General features: G+C 41.5%; 1 protein-coding gene and 1 non-coding gene across 3 annotated transcripts; one reads left to right on the forward strand and one right to left on the reverse strand.

Moving 5' to 3' along the window:
- Nucleotides 1–101: 101 nt before the first annotated feature.
- Nucleotides 102–3772, reverse strand: LOC109869179 (cell division control protein 42 homolog). Of its 2 annotated transcripts, none has more exons than XM_020459128.2 (6): nucleotides 3357–3772; nucleotides 2791–2916; nucleotides 2555–2627; nucleotides 2334–2443; nucleotides 1932–2129; nucleotides 102–955 (listed from the first exon to the last, which is right to left on the reverse strand). In XM_020459128.2, the coding sequence occupies exons 2-6, from the start codon at nucleotides 2893–2895 to the stop codon at nucleotides 866–868; spliced, it is 576 nt and encodes a 191-aa protein (XP_020314717.1). In that variant the 5' UTR covers nucleotides 2896–2916; nucleotides 3357–3772; the 3' UTR covers nucleotides 102–865. The 2 variants fall into 2 exon arrangements, with proteins under 2 accessions (XP_020314717.1, XP_020314716.1); XM_020459127.2 differs by having other exon boundaries at nucleotides 102–1693; nucleotides 3357–3750.
- Nucleotides 3773–24099: 20327 nt separating this feature from the next.
- LOC109868986 (uncharacterized) lies at nucleotides 24100–26824 on the forward strand. Its single transcript, XR_004205321.1, has 4 exons — nucleotides 24100–24892; nucleotides 25027–25089; nucleotides 26669–26710; nucleotides 26790–26824. It is a non-coding gene; the product is annotated as an uncharacterized LOC109868986 (transcript).
- The last annotated feature ends 1007 nt before the right edge of the window (nucleotides 26825–27831 follow it).

The following is a 27831-nucleotide window of genomic DNA, read 5'->3' on the forward strand; positions in this document are numbered from 1 at the left end:
AATATGGACAATACAGGCACTACATCAATATACTGAGATCCCATGGTTGCATCATGGGCCATATCTGCACTCCTACTCTGAGAATGAATCTGAAAAGAATGCACACTTGAGAATTCTAAGCTTTATTATGTTGATACATTTAAAGAAATGCACTTCTCACATTTTGTCAACATTAAGAGTCTTATTTTGTATAAAACAAATAAATATACTGTAAGGTGTAGTTCCTGTCAGAGGAACAATTTATTTCCTAAAGCAAAAGTCTTGAGTTTACACTGCAACAATTTGCGTTAAGACTTAAGTGCCTGGAATGCAGAAACCGTACAATGTGACAGACAAGGCATTTAATAAAATACTATACAGCCCTGACATTCTGTATATATTGTTCAATACAGACTTACCGAAGCCATCACTTTCCCAGTTGAAGGGGGATTTATGTTAACATCAGGTGTTCACAAAGGCATTATATACACCTAAAAACATGAATTCTTTATAAATCACTGGCAACGCTGCCCTGACACTCTTCAACATGAAAGGGGTTTGTTCTGTTGTCACTGATCCCAATCATCAGCTTTGCGTCTGACCCTTGAACTCTTCAGACAAACAGATTGGTGGCTTCAGTCTTAACTTTTAAATACTGAGATGGCTCTAGGAAAGAAGTTTACTATTTTTTTTAGAGAGGGTAATTATCACAGGATCTAGTAGAGATCAATCTATTTCAATTAAGTCCACACGCACACTACTTTGCAAACATTTTTTAAGTATTTGTATCAGTTACCAATAGGATTGAAGTACTCTTGTGCAACAATGGTTTGCTTTTGTCCAAGTAATGTTGTTGAAATGCGCTAACCAATAGGAGAGGAAATGCTCAGAGCAGCACACATTTGCGCCTCTTCTTGGGTTCCGGAGGCTCCAGGGCAGCCAGAATTGCCTCATCAAACACATTCTTTAGTCCTTTCTGCAAACACAAAACATGATTGTACCAAATACACATTTCAACCTTGCGGTGTGTAACCACAACTATTGTAATTGATTGAATATAAAAACAAATTTGACTGAACTGGGAGAGTTGTAATTTAAACTATCCTTTATTCATATATCATAACAGGTTTTAGTCATTCAAGATTGCAAAGATCTTAACCTCCAATGGCAAACTTAAACTTTCAATAATGTTTAGTTACGGTCTTTGATATAGTAGTAGAAAAAAAATACATTGATGTGATAGAAAAACATGAAGTTAGTTGAAGCTCATAATACTTGTTTAGACAGCACAGAAATGTTTCCTGGAAGGGTTGAATGGAACCGAAGCATATAAATACTGAGGTAATATATTTTAAAAGGAACACACAAAGTTAGCTACAGCCTAATGTAAACTTGCAGATTAAGTACTAAAATGAAAGTGTTGGCATCCTTGCCATGAAGGCCAAGGCAGTATAGTCTATTGTGATTAGGGTAAGTCAAAACTAAATCAGACATTGAAATGAAAGCAGTTAATGGGCACACGTTTTAAAAGAGCAACTTGGTTAGTTGACAGACAGTAATTTCTTGACATTAAAGAAGCAGCAGACGATCAGAGGCAAAGCAAGATTTTAAAAGACGCTTATCATCAGAACAGACAGCACTTTCTCTTTCGCTGGGTTTCAGGAGGTTCTAGAGCTGCTAGGATAGCTTCATCAAATACATTCTTCAGACCTCGCTAGAGAGGGGAAGAAAAAGGGAAATATGACTAGCATTAGAGAGAGGTTAGTTAGCAGACAGACAAGATTAAAGAGCATTGTATGGATGGGTTTCCATGCAGTTCTAGGCCACCACTAACAGAATGAAACGTCAAGCTGAGCACAAAAACGACAGAGCAACATGTACATCTAACACAATAGGTTGTTATCATGCAAGTCAAGTATTACCTGTTTTGTTTATGCTTTAGAACATCTCACCTGTGTCAGGGCAGAGCACTCAACATATTTGACTGCCTTCAGGTCACGGGCGAGCTTCTCAGCCATCTCAGGGCTGATGGGCTTCTGTTTGTTCTTGGCCAGCTTCTCTACTGTGGAAGGGTCATCTCTCAGATCAATCTGAGTTCCAACGAGAAGGAATGGTGTCTTGGGACAGTGGTGAGTGATTTCAGGTACCCACTGCAAGATAGGAAACATTGTTTTCAAACACTCAGTCAGTCAGTCAGCTAGTCAACAACACCATAACTAGTATCTTTCCCATCACTTCATTTTGTTGCCAATTTGACATTACATTTAACCTACTAGAAATAATGTATTTTAACTCAATATTCCTTTATTCAAAAATGTGCATTGTATGCTTCATGGGCTTGGCATTGTACTCACCTTTTCTTTAACATTCTCAAATGAAGAGGGTGAAACACTAGAGAAACAAACTAGAAAAACATCAGTCTGGGGATAGCTCAAAGGTCGTAACCTGTCATAATCCTCCTGACCTGTGGAGACGGGTATAAAGCGTTGATTAAATGTGAATAGCAATCAACCAACATATTCTTTATTAAAATTGGGAACTGAAGACCATGTCCTTGAAAAGGATCCACTCTTACCTGCAGTATCAAATAATCCTAGGGTGTACGGCTCACCACCAATCATGACAGTTACTGCATAGTTATCAAACACCTGTGATGAGAAAATGAAAAGAGAATGAGGCATCTGTCCTGTTCCATGATTATTCAGAATGGTAGTTATTGAGAAGACCCAAGTCCCTTCTGTTAGAGTCAGTGTGAAACAATTACTAGATCAATAATCAGAGAAATCCAACGTATAAATTAGATGTACTTACTGTTGGTACATATTCAGAGGGGAATTTGTTGGTTGTGTATGAAATCAAAAGGCAGGTTTTTCCCACCGCTCCATCACCAACCACAACACATTTAATCGTCTGCATATTTGTGCTGTCTACTTTTGTCTGAAAAAGACAAGAGAAAGTTAGATACAAGACTTCAGATGAGTGGCAGGGAGTATCCACCACCACCAGCTGTTGTTATCCTACTAGCTAACTAGCTGGCGTCTGAAATGGGTTTGTTAGCTAGCAAACCAGGTCTAAATGGAAATATTGTAGCTAGCAACAACCATCTAGCTACATTATGGACTTCGTTGTACAGACTCTATACAGATCTAACTAGCTACTTGGTTGTAGCTCATTTAAACGGACGCAGTTAACGTTAGCTAGCTAGCTGGGTCGGTGTTAGCAGCTAACTGGCAAGCTCATTCTCAATTTCCTATTCATTTTATTTCTCCTAACAATGAATGACAAGCCTATTGCTAAAACACCTTAAATAATCGCTTTGGTATTGCTGTACATGTAAAGTATTGATGAGGATAAATGTAATTCGGTGATTTTCCTACCTTTTCCTCACTGAATCTGGTATTTACTTCACCGGGCGTTGGCAGCTGCTTGGTTCTCTGCTGCTAGTGCCAGTGCGTGTGATCCCAGTCAACACCAGTAGGGGGTGCACGATAGCAAATAATGTAGAGGTAAACTTCGGGCGGATATGGCTCTGGGGCTATGAAACCACAGACGATCAATTATATTGACCACCAGATACTCAACTGGCCGCTCTAACAATTCAAATAAATGTCTTATAAAATGGAAGGCAGTAGGGGGAGGCAAGATCAGCATTCTAGCCAATGAGAGGACAGATACGCGTATGAACAACAGGCTCCGATATAAAGTGTTTTTTCTCAAAGTTGCCCGGGTGTCACGTGTCCTACTTATATCAGTGCACTCGTGACAACCTACGCATTACGAAAATTCTATTTGATTTTATTAGCCCCCGTAGCAAATAAGCCATTACATGTTGTGTTAACCAAATTCGCTCTCTTATTGACCTCCATACAAAAACTCCTCGCTTGATGAGCAAAAAACGCCACCTATAGGAAAAGACAGATTTGGGACCTAGTTATGGCTCTCACTTCGCCTCTTCCTCTCTGATTTGTATTGGTGGATCACAACCAACTGAAAAGTGCATACACTGCCATCTACTGTACTGGATTGTGAGACCAGTCACGGCCTCTATTAGTCTATGGTATTTTTCTTATCTTGCCATGTTATGGAGTGTGAATTCATTGCACTTTGTGACACAAAAGAGGAAGGGAAAAGGGAAGAAAAATGGCCCTACCAGCTAAACCTACACCCATTAAAACCTCACCACTATTCCACTACGTAGGACACTATAATTTAACATACCATGTAACTCCTCTGCAGTAAAATATCATACACCCAAGTACTTCTCTGCAGCTGCCACCATGACATCTATTTTCTGTGTTTTACATTCTATTTCTGCAGTACAATTGATAACAATGGCTATTAATGCTAAGAAGCCAACCTTACTGAAGCACATGCTATTCCTAGCACTCTTTATTGGCCTCAGCCCACTCACAGGGATCCTCTTAGGATCCCTCTCCCTGGACCCATCTTCCTCTACTACTCTCTTCACTACCTCAGACACCTTCTGTACTCCTCTGACCCTGGCAACCTCAACCTGCCTTTCTCTCACCGGACACTTCTGATCTCCAGCAACATGGGTACGCCTACAGTTAACACAGCTTTTTCCACCGATACTACACATTCCTTTGTCTCATGCCCTCCTGCACACTTCTTATATCTAGCAATCTCCCTCCTACACACTGCTGCAGCATGACCATAAGCTTGATACCGAAAATACTGGAATTGGTTCAGGACTAAAGCTCTCACAGGATAACTGACACATCCTAACTTTACTTTATCTGGTAAAGAGTCCATCAAAACTCAGCAGGACAGACAGTGTCTTATCTGTTTCACTGCACTGCGTTGCACCAAACGGTAGGCGTCACAGAGAATTTTACATTTCAGTTCCTAAACTCTTCTCTACCCAACCATATATGGATCAGCCAGAATGCAAGTATCCATTCTCTCCAAAAAAATCTCACTACCACTGGGAAATTATCATTTTTATAAATCGGGACGAGGCTCGACCTCAGAGGTCTTCACCACACCTGCCTCCCGGTGACGCCAATTTTCCTCCCCACACTGCTTCCCTCTACACTCAGCACCTTTCCTTCTTCCTCGCTGTCTATTTACACATCTCCACGCTGTTTCCGCTCCTTTAGTAGCAAACTGTTCAAATGGTTCTTGTATCTCCTGAAATTATACTCACTCATAATAGAGACACATGTAGCCTATTTATTTAGATATTGTATATTGTTGTTGGTGAAAAATCTGTCGATGTGTCCTTGATTGAGCCACTAAATCCTCATTTTCCCCCAGGGGTGCCGTACTACTATGGCTGACACCGACCCCCTCCCCTTTAAACTAAACATTTTACCCTTTGAAAATATGATTTTTTAGGACTCGCCATGTTGCACTTTCCTCCTGCACTAATGTTGTTGAATCGATAGATGCAGTGGCAGCAGTTGAAAAAGATATGCCTGGAAAAATACATGTTAATGTCATTTTATAACTTACAATATGATCAAGTACAAGGACATACACTGTACATTGTTTTCATATTCTAATTTTCTACAGAAAGCCATGTGGAAGGAACACAATAGTTGATCTTAAATGAAATGGTACTCTTCATGCAGATCATACTGATCTGGCTTTTTGCATGGTTTCACAACACTGTGGGTGAAACAATCTGAGTGGCATTAAATGTGCAGAGGACATGTATCTTTAGACATTCCTCCCAGGTCTGGAGATAACACACCAGTACCTCCCCTCCTCACATTGCCTCAGTGCACTCATTGTGACAGTGAAGACCCCAGCATTCGTACCCTCCATGATGTAGCTCCTTTCTGTAACTCTGGGCTTGCTGGTCTTCACCACAATCTGACAATGATCTAAAATAGGTCCCCTACACTACTACTTTGTGTTCTGCCTATAGTAAGGATTACACTGGCAGGAGATGGCTATACATCTATCCTGGTAGCATATGATAGAAACATTTGTAGAATTGCAAGAAATTCACTTAAAACTACAAAATGTTCTCCCAGCCTCATGACAAAATGTGAACAACAGCATGAGATGATATAAAACAGAAGAAAAACCATAACACAATATCAGATAATAAAAATAGAGCAACATTTAATTAGTGCTTTAATATTGTGTCAAAGGAATACCACAAAAAAACGGACCAAATTGGTGAGGCACAGCACAGAGTGATGAATAACTTGACGCCCTAATGTATTTCAACATATCTTTGAATTTAGTCTAAACTAACATTGAAAATGTCCTACAACTGTCTGTGTCCCTGGTTATACAGTAGCCTAAGCCGACGAGCATACTTGACTTAAGGGGATGGTTTAAGATGATAAAAGGAGAACAACCAGACTTTCAAAAAAAGAAAACACTTCTTACCTTTAGTAACACTTCTAGAATGTTCTTAACATTCTGAGCCAAGTTTGACTTTGTTATGTGCTTATATCCTTAGAAAAATCTCAGTATTGTCAAATTGTGTGACTCAACTTTTTTATTCATGAAGAAATAACTGTTGCGTTAGCTCAAAATATATGTCGTTACGGTAGATGTTTCCAAAGTGAGATACAGGATGTTAACTATTTGCTTAAACAGGAACACAGTAAATGAGAGAGCAGAAAAGCTGTAACACTTGCCAAGAGTGTGTGGTAATGATTAATTATGTTCTTCATTGGCATTGTAGTCAGAGACAAACTATTTACAAATAATTATATCCACCAAGGACTACCTTCAGTAATAACATGCCAATAACCGATGTTAAAACCTGGTTTGGAGTGAATATGACCTTAGAGATTAGTTCACCATGAATTAACCACGTTTTAATAAAAGACCTTGTAGTTTTGGGGCGGGTGTTTAGCAACCTACTGTAGTTGTACACAACTGACCTACATGGCCCACATATGACCTTTAATTTTTGGGGCTGCTGTTTAGAAACATAATGTAATTGCACACAGCTACTCCTGACCAACATGGCCCACATTTGACGTTGGCCAAGGTAAGTTCATATCCTATGGGTATACAATGGGAAATCCCCTACTAATATCACACTTACATCTGGTTAGCTTCCTATCTCAAGTTTACAAACGTCTCCAGCAGAACAAACAAGGTTGCTAAGGGAAATAGTAAGAACAAATGATTACTTATTTCAATAAATTCTACTTTAAGGTGGTTGCTCTGACTAGAACTGACACTGCACAACATGTTCCATTAGCATCAGAATTTTCTATTGAATTTATGCAGTCTGAAATTAGTTAGTTTGTTGGTGATGTGGACACCAAGGAACATGAAGCTCTCAACCTGCTCCACTACAGCCCCATCGATTAGAAAGGGTCGTGCTCAGTCCTCCTTTTCCTGTAGTCTACAATCATCTCCTTTGTCTTCATCACGTTGAGGGATAGGTTGTTGTCCTTGCACCACACGGTCAGGTCTCTGACCTCCTATAGGCTGTCACATCGTTGTCGGTGATCAGGCCTACCACTGTTGTGTCATCAGCAAACTTAATGATGGTGTTGGAGTTGTGCCATGAGTGAACAGGGAGTACAGGAGGGTCCTGAGTACTCACCACTAAGGGGTCCCCGTGTTGAGAATCAGCATGGCGGATGTGTTGTTGCCTACCCTTACCACCTGGGGGCGGCCCGTCAGGAAGTCTAGGATCCAGTTGCAGAGGGAGGTGTTTAGTCCCAGGGTGCTTAGCTTAGTGATGAGCTGTGAGGGCACTATGGTGTTGGATGCTGAGCTGTAGTCACTGAATAGCATCTCACATAGTTGTTCCTTTTGTCCAGGTGGGAAAGGGCAGAGTGGAGTGCAATATAGATTGCATCATCTATGGATCTGTTGGTGCGGTATGCAAATTGGAGGGGGTCTAGGGTTTCTGGGATAATGGTGTTGATGTGAGCCATGTATTTCATGGCTACAGACGTGAGTGCTACGGGTCGGTAGTCATTTAGGCAGGTTACCTTAGTGCTCTTGTACACAGGGATTATGGTGGTCTGCTTGCAACATGTAGGTATTACAGACTCAGACAGGGAGAGGTTGAAAATGTCAGTGAAGACACTTGCCAGTTGGTCAGCGCATGCTCGGAGTACACGTCCTGGTAATCTGTCTGGCCCAGCGGTCTACAGCTTATCTTGAGGTACTCTACCTCAGGCAAGCAATACCTTGAGACTTCTTTAATATTAGACATCGCGCACCAGCTGTTATTTTCAAATAGACACACACCCCCGCCCCTCGTCTTACCGGATGTAGCTGTTCTGTTCTGCCGAACCACGGAAAACCCAGCCAGCTCTATATTATTCATGTCGTCGTTCAGCCACGACTCTGTGAAACGTTAGATATTACAGTTTTTAATGTCCTGTTGGTAGGATAATCCAGTTTGTTTTCCAATAATTGCACATTGGCCAATAAAACGGATGGTAGAGGCGGGCTACCCACTCGCTAATGAATTCTCAAGGCATTTCGCCCATCCCAGCACTTGTTACCAGAACTGAGGTTGCACATCCTGCCAAGAAAGAAAGAGAAGCTGAAGAACACACTCAGACAGATGATATGTTATCTCATCATACTCTATCATACCACTCTATTACTGAGTTTTTACTGTGTTGTTTTTATGCTGGTGATTGATGCATGTACCTTGGTAGTCCAGAATGTCCTTAGTGTAGGTCAGCATACAGGGGAAGATGCTGCTGAGGAACAGGCCCAGTAGAGTTGTCCCAACAAACAGGAATATACTCCTGGTGTTTATAGGATGAGCATTTTGGCCTTCCTGTGACATCAGGTGCTGTAGGTGTCCTGTAGGGCAGGTAATTTGCCCCGGTGATGAGTTGGGCAGACCATACCACCCTCTGGAGAGCTCTGCGGTTGCGGCCAGTGCAGTTGCTGTACCAGGCGGTGATAGAGCCCGACAGGATGCTCTTAATTGTGCATCTGTAAAAGTTTGCAAGGTTTTTAGGGGCCAAGCCAAATTTCTTCAGCCTCCTGAATTGTTATTGTGATAGTGAGACCATGGAGCTTAACCAAATATCTGAGAGGTTACGAGTAAATAATAATACTTTGTTTAAAATAGACACACATTCTTATAATTCTGTTTGTGACAACTTTGACAGAACCAGTTCTACCAACCATGGAAAACCACTATCTTCACCCTCCTTCAAATGACAATACAGTTGAAATGAATAACTGCCTTACAAATCTCTGCAAGGATGTTAGTTCGTTGCAGTTGTTAGTTGACAATTACATAAAAAGTGACTTGTGTGTTGGTGTAACTATGAAAGAGGAAGTGTTGAGGCTGATGGTCGTTAATCAATGCCTCTTATCAAAACATACACAGTATTTCTCAGGGGTCATTACTCGACCAGCATCTCCGCTCCAATAGACTTGGCAAATCAGTTACACAATATGAATCCAGCAACTCGTTCGATTTTGACACAGTTTGTTCAGTTGCACACAAATGGAACTATTGAGCCTTTAACAAGTAAATTAAGTATACAGTATGTAGCAGAGGCTGATGGGAGGAGCTATAGGAGAACGGGCTCATTGTAATGGCTGGAATTGAAGGAACACGACAGAGTCAAACAAGGTTTCCGTGTGTTTGTGTTTGACTCTGTTCCATTATTCCATTCCAGCCATTACAATGAGCTTGTCCTCCTATAACTCCTCCCACCAGCCTCCTCTGATATGTAGCATATTGCAGCATGAATGTGGAGCGAATGTGGAGCATAAATTACATGAACGAGTCATTATGTTAAACATCTATGTGGAGGATACTGGGTGCAGTATGGTACAGTTGAAGTCGGAAGTTTACATACACCTGAGCCAAATATGTTTAAACTCAGTTTTTCACAATTCCTGACATTTATTCCTAGTATAAACTCCCTGTCTTAGGTCAGTTAGGATCACCACTTTATTTTATGAATGTGAAATGTCAGAATAATAGTAGAGAGAATTATTTATTTCAGCTTTTATTTCTTTCATCACATTCCCAGTGGGGGTCAGAAGTTTACATACACTCAATTAGTATTTGGTAGCATTGCCTTTAAATTGTTTAACTTAGGTCAAACGTTTCTGGTAGCCTTCACACAATAAGTTGGGGGAACTTTGGCCCATTCCATCTGACAGAGCTGGTGTAACTGAGTCAGGTTTGTAGGCCTCCTTGCTCGCACACACTTTTTTCAGTTCTGCCCACAAATGTTCTATTGGATTGAGGTCAGGGCTTTGTGCCAATCCCTTGACTTTGTTGTCCTTAAGCAATTTTTCCACAACTTTGGAAGTATGCTTGGGGTCATTGTCCATTTGGAAGACCCATTTGCGACCAAGCTTTAACTGATGTCTTGAGATGTTGCTTCAATACATCTACATAATTTCCCTTCTTCATGATGCCATTTATTTTGTGAAGTGCACCAGTCCCTCCTGCAGCAAAGGAACACCATTCCCACAGTTGGGATGGTGTTCTTCGGCTTGCAATCCTCCCTCTTTTTCCTCCAAACATAGCAATGGTCATTATGGCAAAACAGTTCTATTTTTGTTTCATCAGACCAGAGGACATTTCTCCAAAAATTACGATCTATGTCCACATGTGCAGTTGCAAACTGTAGTCTGGCTTTTTTTATTGGCGATTTTGGAGCAGTGGCTTCTTCCTTGCTGAGCGACCTTTCAGGTTATGTCGATATTGGACTCGTTTTACTGTGGATATAGATACTTTTGTATCCGTTTCCTCCAGCATCTTCACAAGGTCCTTTGCTGTTGTTCTGGGATTGATTTGCACTTTTCGCACCAAAGTATGTTCATCTCTAGGAGACAGAACGCGTCTCCTTCCTAAGCGGTATAATGGCTGCGTGGTCCCATGGTGTTTATACTTGCGTACTATTGTTTGTACAGATGAACATGGTATCTTCAGGCTTTTGGAAATTGCTCCCAAGGATGAACCAGACTGGTGGAGGTCTACAATTTCTTTTCGGAGGTCTTGGCTGGTTTCTTTTGATTTTCCCATGATGTCAAGCAAAGAGGCACTGAGTTTGAAGGTAGGCTTTGAAATACATCCACAGGTACACCCACAATTGTCTCAAATGATGTCAATCAGCCTATCAGAAGCTTCTAAAGCCGTTAGATAATGTCTGGAATTTTCAAAGCTGTTTAAAGGCACAGTCAACTTAGTGTATGTAAACTTCTGTCCCGCTGGAATTGTGATACAGTGAATTATAAGTTAAATAATCTGTCTGTAAACAATTGTTGGAAAAACTACTTGTGTCATGCACAAAGTAGAGGTCCTAACCGACTTGACAAAACTATAGTTTGTTAACAAGAAATTTGTGGAGTGGTTCAAAAATGAATTTGAATGACTCCAACCTAAGTGTATGTAAACTTCCGACTTCAACTGTAAATGGTTGGGTGTCGGTAACCTGTGGCTCCCCTCCAGGTCACAACAGGGTTGGATTTCCAGTTCACTGTGTAGGCAAAGAATGGGATTCAAGAAATGCTTGTGATGATTAGAATTACTACAATTTCTTGAATCCTATTCCTTGCCACTGTGGTGACCCGGAAATCCATAACTTGTCAGTAGCCTCAATAAATCAATTCAGGAATGAGCTATAAGCCAGCAAACCAAGACACTCACCAAGAGAAGCCCTCTAAATATTTTCTGTTCCTGCAATGGGTGACGTTTTACCACAAATGTAACACAATATAAAACTAGTGGTGTTGTATAATGCACTTCCTACTACCCTCCATCCCCAGTCAACCTCCTGGACTTTAGACTTGCAAACATGTTCATGTGACAATTTGTCAATAACTTGAGATAATAATTTTCCCTACCTTGACTCTCACAAGTACTTTTTCCTGGCCAGATCACAAACCCTGGTAGAGGAGGAGAGTCTGCCATTTAAATGACCAAGAGCATGTTGCAATCCTTTGAAGATATGCTCTAAACTAAAACGTTATGCCTTTTAGGCTCGCTTCGAGGCAAGCAACACTGAAGCATGCAATTGAGCACCAGCTGTTCTGGATGACTGTGTGATAATGCTCTTGGTAGCCGATGTGAGCAAGACCTTTAAACAGGTCAATATTCACAAAGCCACGGAGCCAGACGGATTACCAGGACTTGTACTCAAAGCATGCTCGGACCAACTGGCAAGTGTCTTCACTGACATTTTCAACCTGTCCCTGACCGAATCTGTAATTCTTACATGTTTCAAGCAAGCCACCATAGTCCCTGTGCCCAAGAAAGCAAAGGTAGCCTGCCTACATGACTACCGCCCTGTAGCACTCATGTCGGTAGTCATGAAGTGCTTTGAAAGGCTGGTCATGGCTCACATCAACAGCATCCTCCCGGATACCAAAGACCCACTCAAATTCGCATACCGCCCCAACAGATCCACAGATGACACAATCTCAATCGCACTCCACACTGCCCTTTCCCACATGGACAAAAGGAACACCTATGTGAGAATGGTGTTCATTGACTACAGCTCAGCGTTCCATCCTGGGACTAAACATCTCCCTCTGCAACTGGATCCTAGACTTCGTGACGTGGCACCACCAGGTGGTAAGGGTAGGCAACAACACGTCTGCCACGCTGATCCTCAACACGGGGGCCCCTCAGGGGTGTGTACTTAGTCCCCTCCTGTACTCCCTGTTCACCGACAACTGCGTGGCCAAACACAATTCCAACACCATCATTAAGTTTGCTGATGACACAACAGTGGTAGGCCTGATCACCGACAATGATGTGACAGCCTATAGGAGGTCAGAAACCTGACAGTGTGGTGCAAGGACAACAACCTATCCCTCAATGTGATCAAGACAAAGGAGATGATTGTAGACTACAGGAAAAGGAGGAGCGGTTGCATCACCGCCTGGTATGGCAACTGCTCGGCATCTGACCGTTAGGTGCTGCAGAGGGTAGTGCGTACTGCCCAGTACATCACTGGGGCCAAGCTTCCTGCCATCCAGGACCTATATAATAGGCGGTGTCAGAGGGAAGCCCATAAAATTGTCAAAGACTCCAGTCACCCAAGTCATAGACTGTTTTCTCTGCTACCGCATGGCAAGTGGTACCGGAGCGCCAAATCTAGGACCAAAAGTCTCCTTAACAGCTTCTACCCCCAAGCCATAAGACTGCTGAACAATTAATCAAATGGCCACCGGACTATTTACATTGACACCCCCTCTCCATTTGTTTTGTACACTGCTGCTACTCGCTGTTTATTATCTATGCATAGTCACTTCACCCCTACCTACATGTACACTGCTGCTACTCGCTGTTTATTATTTATGCATAGTCACTTCACCCCTACCTACATGTATAAATTACTTTACTGACTTTATTATCCCCATGGGGAAATTTTGTTGCAGTGTCATGTACACGTTTAAAGTGGTGTTTAAATGCAAAACAAATTGACAATACAACTTTCATAACAGTTACATACCAATAAAAAGAGACTGGCCTGCTGGCCTTACTGGGTCGATAGGAACATTAATCCGAGCTATTTAGGAGGGATATCACACCTGGTACAAATTATTGTCTGGATCTGTTTTTCCTGCCGATGGGTGCCCTATACCTGTGCCCAGAGGGGAGTAGTTCAAAGTCCGGGTAAAGGGGGTGGCTTGGGTCTAAAATTATTTTGTGAGCCTCGTGGAGGGCCCTGACCTTAAAGATCTCATTAAGGCCTGTCTGTTTGATTCCAAGTACCTTGCTTGCTGATAATCCTTCTCAGCATATTTCTCTGGCTGACAGTGGCATTGCAAACAACACAAAAAGTTAAAATACTCTCATTGAAAGATTTGTAAAACAGAGTCAGTATAGTACAATTAACATGAAAAGATCCCAGCCTTTTGAGAAAGTACAGTCTCTGTTGACTCTTTTTGTAGATCAGGTCTGTACATTTACTCTACTGAAGTTTATTGTCCAAGAGAACACCCAGATATTTGTATTCCTCTACAATCTCTATGTTCTGACATCTGATAGATGTTGCAGAGGTAGGTGAAGTCTATGCACATCTCTTTGGTCTTATTAGTATTGAGGACCAAGGCAGTGTCATCAGCGAACTGAAACGAGGTGTCTGTCAGGATGGGAACTAGTACAACTATAAGATGTACAGGAGTGGGGACAAAACACATCACCGAGGAGAGCCTGTGTTGGTGGTGCGTATGTCCGACACGTGGGGATTACAACAACACATTTACAGGACTTTGAGAATAATATTAATTGAAAGAGAAGATGTGAGAGGCTACACTGACACAGGTTTCACAACCACAAAATTATAGAGAGCTTCACCAACCAGGAATAGCCAGTCACTATCAGTTAGCATTCAAATGTAGACAGTGCCGGGACAGTATTGACCATGGGTTTGTAGATTAGACTTGCCGTCTTACATGTACTCAATGACTTCCATCACGTTACACACACACAACACCACTTTCATAGGATTTGAATAATGTAACAGGGCAAATTACTTGTATGTTGTTGTTGCCTCAGTGGGATTCCGTTAGAATGGGATGAGTGGTTGGAGGATGGTTGTCCCAGTATCTTTTGTTAGTGGAGCCGAGGACAGCGGGCAGGAGTAGTTCACAGCCGAAGGAGCGATACCCACTTCTTCTCCTCTCTCTATCCTTAGTAGTCTATTAGAGTTGCTTCCGTGCAATGAATCCTTCCTTTGGTCTCAGATAGATAGATTGCGAACTCAGTTGGTCTTGAAGGCAATACAATTTGGAAAAGTTGATCGGTGTTCGGTTGCCAAGCAGATTGGATCACTCAGTTCAACTTGGTGTGGCCGCACCGCAAAGAAACTTGATCTAACATCTGGGCGGACAGGGCATCACGGAACCCTGTTGGTTCTAAGAATTCACCACATTTAGGTTCAGTGAGAGAAATCTGAGATTTCACCGTAAGTGTTTACAGAATGTTCCTTCTGTACAAACACAGTTTAACAGTCCTGACGATGTAATATGAGCCTGTAGGTGCCAAACATAATTTGGGTAAAATCCATACATTTGATGTTACAGCAAAATACCATTATACCCATTTTAATGACATAGGAAAGGAGAAGGAAAATATCACTGGATGATTCAAGGTTATATCAACATGTCATGAGTCCTTCAGTTTGAAACATTGTCTGGAAAACATGTTTTAATGTCCTTTGCGCTATTGGTGACATTTTCTCTTTGTTATAAAGAGTAGAAAAAACTGTTCCTGACTTCTCTCCTCTTGGGATACACATCCCCAGTACTCAAAAACCTGGCTGGTCGTTTACTCAGTACCACATGCAGATCACACGATGGTCTGCTGACTTGCCGAAGGTGTCTGTTTTCTGTCTGCTGACCCCCCCCCAGGGCCATCTCAGAGTCGTAAAAGGCGAAAGGAAGAGCAGTTTGTTTGCTCTCGTGATGGCTTGTAAAGGAGGACGCCATCACTAACAGAACTGTAAGTCTTGGCCTGGAATGTGGACTCACCCACAAACAAAGGTGCATGGTTACTTCGTGGGCTCTCGTTACAACAGGATGCAACTTCATGGTCGCACCAAAGGAAGCTAAGCACCCTGTCATCTTGAATCATTTCCTGACCTAAACTGTGAATGGAGAGACACAAGCGACTGCAACCTATGACAGATAGGAAATTTAGCTTTCAAATATCATTTAGACACAGTTTGGCACCTACAAGCAAATCATTGACACTTGAAATAGATCCAATGTTCATGAATCTCCCATGAACTACAAAGGACATCCTTTCAGTTATGTCATTCAGGGGGAAACTCTATCTTAAAAGCTTTAAATGAGAGTGAATCCCTTAAGATAGCAAATATTATACTACAAGACCTACAGCAGATAGAGACAGAGTAGTTAGCATACTGTAGACTGGGCACCAAATAACAAAAGGCTAGTTAGGTCTATTACTGCAAATTTTAAACTTTAATTTCTGAAGCTTGTTAAACAATGTTGTTTTGTTAGACTTCAGTGCGGCTTTTGACATTATTGATCATAGTCTACTGCTGGAAAAACACGTGTTATGGCTTTACACCCCCTGCTATATTGTGGATAAAGAGTTACCTGTCTAACATAACACAGAGGGTGTTCTTTAATGAAAGCCTCTCCAACATAATCTAGGTAGTATCAGGAATTCCCCAAGGCAGCTGTCTAGGCCCATTACTTTTTTCAATCTTTACAAACGATATGCCACTGGCTTTGAGTAAATCCATGTGTGGATGACTCAACACTATACACATCAGCTAACATTTAACAAAGAGCTGCAGCTCGTTTCAGAATGGGTGGCAAGGAATAAGTGAGTCCTAAATATTTCAAAAACTAAAAGCATTGTATATGGGACAAATCATTCACTAAATCTCAACTAAATCTTGTATTAAATCATGTGGAAATTGAGCAATTTGAGGTGACTAAACTGCTTGGAGTAACTCTGAATTGTAAAACTATCATTGTGAAAACATATTGATACAACAGTAGCTAAGATGGGGAGAAGTCTGTCCATAATAAAGTGCTTCTCTACCTTCTTAACAGCACTATGTACAAGGCAGGTCCTACAGGCCCTAGTTTTGTCGCACCTGGACTATTGTTCAGTCGTGTGGTCAGCTGCCAAAAAAATACCAATTGGCTCAGTAAAGGGCAGCACGGCTGGCCATTGGATGTACACAGAGAGCTAACATTAATAATATTTTTTATGTATTTTTTAATTTCACCTTTATTTAACCAGGTAGGCAAGTTGAGAACAGGTTCTCATTTACAATTGCGACCTGGCCAAGATAAAGCAAAGCAGTTTGACACATACAACAACACAGAGTTACACATGGAGTAAAACAAACATACAGTAGAAAAATAAGTCTATATACAATGTGAGCAAATGAGGTAAGGGAGGTAAAGGCAAAAAAAAGGCCATGGTGGCAAAGTAAATACAATATAGCAAGTAAAACACTGGAATGGTAGACTTGCAGTGGAAGAATGTGCAAAGTAGAAATATAAATAATAAATAAATAAATACAGTAGGGGAAGGGGTAGTTGTTTGGGCTAAATTATAGATGGGCTATGTACAGGTGCAGTAATCTGTAAACTGCTCTGACAGCTGGTGCTTAAAGCTAGTGAGGGAGATACAGTGGGGCAAAAAAGTATTTAGTCAGCCACCAAAAAATATCCAGAAAATCACATTGTAGGATTTTTTATGAATTTATTTGCAAATTATGGTGGAAAATAAGTATTTGGTCACCTACAAACAAGCAAGATTTCTGGCTCTCACAGACCTGTAACTTCTTCTTTGAGAGGATATTCTGTCCTCCACTCGTTACCTGTATTAATGACACCTGTTTGAACTTGTTATCAGTATAAAAGACACCTGTCCACAACCTCAAACAGTCACACTCCAAACTTCACTATGGCCAAGACCAAAGAGCTGTCAAAGGACACCAGAAACAAAATTGTAGACCTGCACCAGGCTGAGAAGACTGAATCTGCAATAGGCAAGCAGCTTGGTTTGAAGAAATCATCTGTGGGAGGAATTATTAGGAAATGGAAGAAATAATCTCCCTCAATCTCAATCCCTCGATCTGGGGCTCCACGCAAGATCTCACCCCGTGGGGTCAAAATGATCACAAGAACGGTGAGCACCATCCCAGAACCACACGGGGGGACCTAGTGAATGACCTGCAGAGAGCTGGGACCAAAGTAACAAAGCCTACCATCAGTAACACACTACGCCGCCAGGGACTCAAATCCTGCAGTGCCAGACGTGTAAGCCCCTGCTTAAGCCAGTACATATCCAAGCCCGTCTGAAGTTTGCTAGAGAGCATTTGGATGATCCAGAAGAGGATTGGGAGAATGTCATATGGTCAGATGAAAACAAAATATAACTTTTTGGCAGAAACTCAACTCGTTGTGTTTGGAGGACAAAGAATGCTGAGTTGCATCCAAAGAACACCATACCTACTGTGAAGATTGGGGGTGGAAACATCATGCTTTGGGGCTGTTTTTCTGCAAAGGGACCAGGACGACTGATCCGTGTAAAGGAAAGAATGGGGCCATGTATCGTGAGATTTTGAGTGAAAACCTCCTTCCATCAGCAAGGGCTGAAGATGAAACGTGGCTGGGTCTTTCAGCATGACAATGATCCCAAACACACCGCCCAGGCAACGAAGGAGTGGCTTCGTAAGAAGCATTTCAAGGTCCTGGAGTGGCCTAGCCAGTCTCCAGATCTCAACCCCATAGAAAATCTTTGGAGGGAGTTGAAAGTCCGTGTTGCCCAGCAACAGCCCCAAAACATCACTGCTCTAGAGGAGATCTGCATGGAGGAATGGGCCAAAATACCAGCAACAGTGTGTGAAAACCTTGTGAAGACTTACAGAAAACTTTTGACCTCTGTCATTGCCAATAAAGGGTATATAACAAAGTATTGAGACACTTTTGTTATTGACCATAATTTGCAAATAAATTCATTAAAAATCCTACAATGTGATTTTCAGGATTTTTTTTCTTCTCATTTTGTCTGTCATAGTTGAAGTGTACCTATGATGAAAATTACAGGCCTCTCTCATCTTTTTAAGTGGGAGAATTTGCACAATTGGTGGCTGACAAAATACTTTTTTGCCCCACTGTAAGTGTTTCCAGTTCCAGAGATTTTTGTAGTTCGTTCCAGTCATTGGCAGCAGAGAACTGGAAGCATGCATGTCAATGTCTCCTGGCTCAAAATGGAGGAGAAATTGACTTCATCACTACTTGTATTTGTGAGAGGTTTTGATATATTGAATGCACCGAGCTGTCTGTTTGAACTACTGGCACACAGCTCGGACACCCATGCATACCCCACAAGACATGCCACCAGGGGTCTCTTCACAGCCCCCAAGTCCAGAACAGACTATAGGAGGCACACAGTACTACAAAGAGCCATGACTACATGGAACTCTATTCCACATCAAGTAACTGATGCAAGCAGTAACATTTGATTTAAAAAAACAGATAAAAATAGACCTTATGGACCAGCGGGGACTGTGAAGCAACACAAACATAGGCACAGACACATGCATACATACATAGACGTACACATGGATTTTGTGTTGTAGATATGTGGTAGTGGAGTAGGGGCCTGAGGGCAAACACTTACTGTGTTGTGAAATCTGTTGTGAATGAATTGTAATAATTTTGCTGGACCCCAGGTGCCTGGCAGCACCTACTGGGGATCCAAAATACATACAAATACAAAAACAATCATGTTTTTAAGGGAGCGGATTCAAACACTTTTTAAAAGGAACTTGCACCACACCTGTACATACTGGAGTGTGATCTTCAGTTTTGGACTCTGTATAGCCTTCCTGGGACACACCATATTGTACTTGCTATGTCAAACACAGTCTACACTGAGTCAGATCACCTTGGTGTTCTTCTCCCAGCAGTTCTGCCTGCTCATCGGCAGCTCTATCGGAGGGGTCTTCAAGAAAACGTGAGTGACTATTCATACAGTCCTCTGATCCCTGTGTGAAGCATTTTATGGAGATCCAGCCCGGTGAATACATCTTAGATTATACAAGAAGAGCCTATTTCTGCTCACACAGTAGTCATCTTGACAAGGACTTGGGCACAACTGTGCTAGTTGAATTCTCTCAAAAAATTCTCACAAGAAATATGGCTGTTATTTGAGATTGAAGCTCAGGGAATGCATCAGAAAATTTGGGAATTACCTCTGTAGCCTATTGTATTCATAGTGACGCCCTAGTCAGCATACTTTGTACAATTGAATCATAGTGTTGGCTAACATCGTGTTCAATGTTTGATCCATTCAAACCTATAGTATGTGTGTATGTTATCTCTAGTAAGATAATAGCGCCCCCCCTCGTAACAAAGGTTGTTTGTTCAGTGCTCTAGCTGCCCTGTTTTTGTCCTTGCTACTTATCTCTGTAATATTTGCCATCATCCCCCTTCTGCCATAATATGCTGCTGTTGGATATCGCCATGGCTGTGTCCGGTCTGGCCATGTGCATCATTGACACCAATGGCAATATCCAGGTTGTCGCCATCTATCAGACGGACTCGGCTGTCTTTCGCCAGGTGAGAGAAGTAACTATGCCCAGTTCAGTTGAGTATTTTGAGTACATTTTTTCCCCATACACATCACAATTTCTTGTTTTTGCAGGCCCTACACTTCTTCATTGTGTTTGAGCCCTCTGATTGTGGATCCCTCCCTGTCCAGGACAGGCTGCAGGATTGGGAACATGACAGAGAATGTGATAGAGATCATGCACCACTTTAGGAACACACTGAATGGTCCTGTTCATGACCGATTGCCTTGTTCTGTTAACTATGCAGCCTGGTCCATATTAGTGTATGTATAAAGCAATGGATTATTCTGTGGACTTCCACGTTCTATTCCCAGGGTGCAGATGCAGGCTTTGTGTACACATACGCAGTGTCTCCGGTCCCCCATGTCTCTACCAAATAAGACCGCGGGATACCTGGCTAGGACAAGCATTTCGCTACACCTGCAATAACATCTGCTAAACATGTGTATGTGACCAATAACATTAGATTTGATTTAGTATCTCGATGGGCAGCCACCACTGTAGGATGTCTGGTGTCCATCCCTCTCACTGTGCGCTTCCAGCCCATTCGACTGCTCATGATCAATCTGGTAATGCAAATGATAGATAGAACACTTTATTGATCACCAAGGGAAATTTACTAACATTAATTGAGGGATGTAATTAGAACTTCATTATATTTTCATGACAATACATTTTAATAATGGAACACGAGTCACTTTAATAATGTTTAAACAATGTTTATATACGGCTTTACTCATCTTATATGTATACACTGTATTCTATTCTACTGTATTTAGTCATGGCCACTTTGACACTGATCAACCTAATATTTATATATTTCTTAATTACATTGTTTTACTTGTAGATGTGTAAATTGTTGTGAATTGTTTTTAGATACTACTGCACTGTTGGAGCTATAAAACACACGCATTTTGCTACACCCGCAGTAACATCTGCTAAATATGTGACCAATACATTTGATTTGACAATTTTTGCTACATACTTTATACTTTACATACTCTATTGTTAAGAAAAGTGTATATTTTTTAATTAAAGGGAAACCTCGGGATTTGTCTCTACTTCCCTGTGACATACAAATTAATGGTTACCCTTTTTATGTCTCTGCATCCAGTATGAAGGAAGTTAGAGGTAGTTTCGCAAACCGATGCTATCTAGCATTGGCGCAATTAGTAGCATGCTAGCAGTTACCATAGACTTCCAGTCATAACGCTAGTTAGCTACCTCCTTCAAACTGCACGCAGAGACATAAAATTAAATTTACAGGTTAATCGGACTCTGGGGAATAAAGGGCATCATTGCCAAAATCCTGAAGTATCACTTTAAGTGTAAATATTTGTATTTATTATGTCCCAGAGTTACCATCCACTACATCATCAAAACAGCAGGTCTAACAAAGTGCCACTTGTCCACTAAAGCTCTGATTATAGTAGAGTTGTGGGGTAGAGATTGCTGACTTTCAACACTTGATGGTACACACATGTGGTGTTCCCTCAACATCAAGACGGGCCCTTCTTAATTCAATTGGTGACCGAATGTAGAAATGAAATAATATTATGACACAGCACGATTTATTTAGACATAGTAGATTTTCTGTAAATAGATTTAGCTAAAAGAAAATATGCTGATTGCAAATCAGATGTCTCTAATACTGAACGTTTCACTGATGAACACCTTTACACTCTAAATAGCAGACAAAGTCTCTGTCACGTATCTTGATCCATACATTATTGATCAGATTAAATGAAAAACTGTACTGGCAGACAGTTTTTCATTTTCTCTCAGGATTAATGCCCATGAGTCAACCTCTAATTTATTTTCTCCCCGTCAACCTCTCTTTTGTCTCGGTCTGTCGCATTGGCACACACACCCCCCTCCTTGAAGCCTTTGGTATGCTGGCCACATCAACGTCAAAGTTACTGTAGACGGCATAAACTACAGATAAGTGTCTCAGGCCTCCTCTCCCTCCCATCTCCTGAATAATTATACTTAATGATGAGTGAGAATGTTACAGACGCACAAATATCATACCCCCAAGACATGCTAACCTCATCATTTCAATAACTGAGGAGGTTAGCATTTTTGGGGGAGTATGATATTTGTGCATCTGTAAATTTTTCACTCATCATTCATCGCGATTCATTCAGGACTAATCGGTAATCATGGCAGCATCCACATTAATGTAGAAGTGTTTAGAAATATATTATTCTTATTTACAATAAAAGTGACTCCAAAATGACAAAACACATGATTTAACATTAAATTCTATTGGGCACAAAATAATCTGAAACGCAATCAAAACAAACAGCAAAAGTCACAAGCTTAATGTAATCATTGCATGCTAGGACTATGGGACCAAATACTACACTTTCGACTACTTTAAAATGCATAAGTACATTTGTCCCAATACTTTTGGTCCCCTACAATGGGGGGACTATTTACAAAAAGTGCTGTAATTTCTAAAAGGTTAACCCGACATGGATGAAAATACCCTCAAATTAAAGATGACAGTCTGCACATTAACCTCATAGTCATTGTGTCATTTCAAATCCAAAGTGCTGGAGTACAAAGCCAAAAAAACAACAAAAATGTGTCACTGTCCCAAAACTTTTGGAGCTCACTGCATCATCATATCAAGATCCTCTTTAAGACATACTGTTTGTTGATTTTTTTGAAAAGCCATAATATTACAATTGTTCTTGACAAAGCACACTTTTAGGTCAAAGGTATTTTCCCGGTATCTTTTAAGAGTTCATATCTAGTGAACTCTAGTTTTAGTGGGATTCCATTTTGAAAGGGCTACAAAATCTAAAGCTCTCCTCCTTACACTGATAAAACAAAATGGTGGAAGAGAAAAAAGTAAGGGTGACACATAACAGAGGATTAGTTTATGTGGAAGGGGAGATTTCCCTAAATGGATGTAACACTAGACTAGATTGATGTGTCAAGTATTTATGCATATCATGCACAAAAGGCCTAAGCGTTTTAACAATGTCCATGCATGAACATATACATCTGTAATGTGCAGTAGCAGTGGAGATTCAATCCAAACAGCAGAAAACTCCATTAGCAGGCTGCATTTGTTGCCAGACACAGAGATAATAGGGGTGGTGCTGATTTGGATAAAACTAGCATTGTTGTTCACCTGGAAACTGTATATGTGGTCACACAACAGAAAAACAAACCACCAGATGAGGCATCACACACTACAGTCTAGGAAGTGTTTTTTACAGACATCTGGACAGAGATAAGTATATTGTGATTTATTCTCCTCTATTACAACATTTCTTTCCCTCTCTACCTCCACCCTTCCCTCTCCTCCCCTGCACTCAGCCATAGTGAGTAGAGCAGTGAAGCGCGTCTCAGGGAGACCTGGTGAACAGTAATGAACTGAGCCTGTGCATCTATTTGAGGGAAAGTGAGGAGAGAGGAAAGAGAGAGAGAGTAGAGTGGGGGCCGGGGGGTGGCGGCGGGGAGACTGAGTGTGGGCTTTTCTAGAAGCACTGATGCAGTACAAGGATGCAGGCAGACAGGGAGTAGAGTGGGGATGCAGGCAGACGGAGTAGAGTGGGGATGCAGGCAGACAGGGAGTAGAGTGGGGATGCAGGCAGACAGGGAGTAGAGTGGGGATGCAGGCAGACAGGGAGTAGAGTGGGGATGCAGGCAGACAGGGAGTAGAGTGGGGATGCAGGCAGACAGGGAGTAGAGTTGGGATGCAGGCAGACAGGGAGTAGAGTGGGGATGCAGGCAGACAGGGAGTAGAGTGGGGATGCAGGCAGACAGGGAGTAGAGTGGGGATGCAGGCAGACAGGGAGTAGAGTGGGGATACAGGCAGACAGGGAGTAGAGTGGGGATGCAGAGCGAGGGGAAGCAGATTCATTACTCCCCTCTAACCATTCTCCAACCTACTCTATTTTACTTATTTTTTTCTCATCAGAATATCTACAGCGGTGAACAAGTTGTCATGACATCATGTCCTAAACCTTTTCACTCATTAAATCTTTAACAATTCACTTTTATTCTCCCTCTGGTTTCTTCCACTTTATTTCTCTCCTCTTGTTCTTACTTATAGAGTAGCTAATTTTCTACCCCCCTTCCCTTCGGCCAGTTTTTTTAAAGCAGAGGGGAATGTGTTAACAGGGGAAGCGGATGGAGGGAGGAGGAGAAAGGTGAGGTAGAGAGAGAATGTGGCTAAGAGCGGGGCACAGCGCCTGCTGTCTTCATCCCTGCACCGCAAGCGGCATTCTCCCTCTGCCAGTGATGAGGACTCTTAAAGAGGACAAAGAAGGAAGAAAGAATAGTGAAAAAGCTCTCTGAGCAATGAGGATACCAGGATTTTTCTGCATTGATTTGAGTCCCACTGCTTCTCTCAGACATGTTCCATTTGCCTGCTCTTTTCTTCCATGTCAATCCACTACTTTTCTGTGCTGGGAGAAGATATCAAAGTTCATGTCAATGTCGGCAGTTACAATGTAACAGATGAAACCAAATGTACAAAAAAAACCTTCCAACCCAGAGGTTGATAAACAATGAATCTTTGGGAAGATTCAGCAGCCATCCGCCACCTGCAAAGATCAACTGGAGTTCCAGGGTTGAAAGGAAGGGGACTCACACAATAGATGCCCCCCTACAACCCTCTCTTTTATCCTCACCACCCAACACACATGGGCACACTGCCAACTCGGAATCTTAAGAACTCTCATTCAAAAGAACCCCCCTTAAGAAGGGGATTTGTTTAAAGCCAGGACCCTTTCTCTCTCCCAGTCCTTGTATTTTCCCCCTTTCATATCCCCATGAGAAGAGCGATTTTTGCTTGATTATTCTCCGACACCGCAACTGGGATTTCTAAAATTGCCACTCCAGCAGCGTTTTGTCAGATTTATGAATTTGTAAGTATTTGCTGCAATTGATCCTGCAAAGCTCTCCCTCTTTCCGTTTTCATTCTGCTTTACTCCCTCTACCACTTTCTCCTCCAGCTCACACATGAACTCCTCCCCCCATTACCCATTGTCTCTCTATACAGTGTCAGTGAAGGGATGCCATTCTCGCTCTAGCGTGGACACAGCCAGAGGAGGAGGAAATGGAGGTAAGTGAGAGATTTATTACAAAGAATAAATCTGTCTATCAGTAAACTATGGGCTATGCCATTAATTTGTATTTTAACTGTACGTATAAACTAATTATACATTCATTGGTAATTGTTTTCTGAATTAAATGCAGTTTCAAACAAGAGGATCTTACAGTTGTTCTGCTGCTTACAGAACGCACTGTTTGCCTGTGATCGTTACTGTGTAGGCTGACAGTAGTAGGTGCATGTGTATTGAATGAATATTGGGTTGTAATGTGACTGGCTGGACATTTGGGTGCTGTCCTTTATTCCTGTGTAATGGGGGAAACAAGTAAAAACCTCTGTGAGATGGTTTCGGTTTAAATCACAGAGTTTAAAACGCAACTGCAAATGGTGGAATGTATCTTATCCTGCATTGTAATAGTGAAGGGCCCCATTAAATGCAACCCAGAACCTCTGCACTTAGATGTCTCTTTTTCTATGTTCTATGTTGTTTAGTCCATTACTCTATAGACAGATACACACCTGGTATGTGATTACAAACACACAGACATACACATCTGGTGTGTGAGACAGTGTGACAATTACTCCAATTGGCTCCCAGTAGAGATTAAACGTTGTAGGATGTTTGGGATTAGCGCTAATCCTCCTCCCTGAGATTCACCTTATCTTCTGGCCAGTGTCTGACACACACAGCAAAACAGAGCAGAGGCCTTGCTAATTTATGCCAAGACATGCATCAGTAGGCTCCCTGGAGTTAAGGGATCTGGAGGACGGAGGGGGCCAGAGGGGCCTGTCAACTCAGGGTTTGAATTGGGTGTCTGGGGAAAGCAGGCATTAGGGTTGTGAGAGCTCACTGATTTCCAATAAAGTGAGCAGGGAATATTCTCACCAATAATAGCCATCTAATGTCTGCGGGTCAAATGAAATGTTCACCCAGGCTGGCAGGGAGACTATTAGAACAGAATAATAATGAGATGGGACAGTGAGACAATGGCAGGCAAGATGGTAAGTTACCTGGCCAGAAGAACATTATTATAGAATGTTAGGTACTGTAGGGTCTTCATATCTAAATAATTAAATCCAGGAACATATGACAAGGAAAGATCTGAATGTACTGTAGCCTTAGCTCTGTTGCATATTGGCCTGTACTCTGTACACTTCCTGTCTTAAGATGGCCTGGCTGTTTTGCAACTATAATACAGCCATATACAACCCCCATATGGTCAAAGAACAAAGCTGCTTGGCAGTCTATAAACGTCATACCCTTTTTGTGTTTTGTCTGAATAACTTGAGACTGGCTAACACATAAGCCCTGCTCTGCAGTGGACAGTCACAGCCCTACAGGAAGCTTTGAGTTCAGAGAAGAAGAAAAAAAACTGTTTGCCTCAATGGGTCTTTTGTTGTTTGAGTTGGAGACACAGCAAGCACCAGAAACCCTGAACACTGACTGACAAATACCTGGCCCCCCTGTGCCTCAAATGCCACTCGATACAATGTCAACAAATACTGCCTCTGTCCTCCTCAGTTGCCCATTTTCTTCTCTGAGCTAGACTAGATCAACCTTGGATTTTTATGTTTTGTACTTTTTCCTCAGCAGAGATGGCCAGCTTGATTAACCCCTAAAAAAGTGTACATGGTAAGTTTCTGACAGGTACAGACCAATAGAAACATGGGGAGAAGGGGAGAGTTAACAGTGATTTGCGTATGCGTTTCAGCCAGAAGAGCTGCACAGAAGACATCGCACTAATGGTAAGTATAGTTGGCCCCTTTGTTAAATAATGTGTTCAGATGTTTATCTCTATGTATTTTGGGTATGCGGTATAGGGAATTGGTTTGTAAATGAAGCAAAATACTTTCTATTGCATTGTTTTTAAAATAATTTTGTGTGCAAATATTTTCTCACTGAGTGGGGATATTGTTGTATTGGACCTATCCTGGAAGACCCAGTTAGGCTACCATCTTTGATTGAACAAGGCCAAGAGTCTCTGAAAATAGCATACAGTGCCTTACATACAGTGCACATTTTGTTTTAAGGTGGGATTAAAAAGGATTTAATTGTACTTTTTTATCAATAATATACACAAAATACTCCGTAATGTCAAAGTGGAAGACAAAATATAACATTTGCAAAACAAATATGAACAAATTGTAATATATCTTGATTATATAAGTATTCAACCCCCTGAGTCAATACAAACTAGAATCACCTCTGGCAGTGATTACAGCTGTGCGTCTTTCTGGGTAAGTATCAAAGAGCTTTGCACACCCGGAGTGTACAATATTTGCACATTCTTTGTTAAATTCTTCAAGCTCTGTCAAGTTGGTTGTCGATCATTGCTAAACAGCCATTTCCAATTCTTGCCTTCTAAGTAGGTGACACTGGAACATTCAATGTCATCTTGGTAAGCAACTCCTGTGTATATTTGGTCTTGTATTTTAGGTTATTGTCCTGCTGAAAGGTGAATTAGCTCTATTCCGTTTATTTTTATCCCAAAAATCTCCCTAGACTTTGCTGATGACAAGCATACCCATAACATGATGCAGCCACCACCATGCTTGAAAATATGAAGAGTGGTACTCAGTGATATGTTGTATTGGATTTGCCACAAACATAATGCTTTATATTCAGAACAAAGTTAACTTATTTGCTGCATTTTTTGCAGTTTGACTTACAAAAAAATAGTGTCTTATTGTAAACAGGATGCATGTTTTGGAATATTTTTATTCTGTACAAGCTTCCTTCATTTAGGTTAGTTT

This window comes from Oncorhynchus kisutch, linkage group LG24, assembly GCF_002021735.2.
Source record: "Oncorhynchus kisutch isolate 150728-3 linkage group LG24, Okis_V2, whole genome shotgun sequence".
NCBI lineage: Eukaryota > Metazoa > Chordata > Actinopteri > Salmoniformes > Salmonidae > Oncorhynchus > Oncorhynchus kisutch.

Coding starts and splice junctions, on each gene's coding strand:
- LOC109869179 (XM_020459128.2), bottom strand. CDS start 2,895: ATGCAGACGATTAAATGTGTTGTGGTTGGTGATGGAGCGGTGGGAAAA. Junction 2,628..2,790: donor CCTCTGAATATGTACCAACA/GTAAGTACATCT, acceptor TTCTCATCACAG/GTGTTTGATAACTATGCAGT. Junction 2,130..2,333: donor TTGAGAATGTTAAAGAAAAG/GTGAGTACAATG, acceptor CCTATCTTGCAG/TGGGTACCTGAAATCACTCA.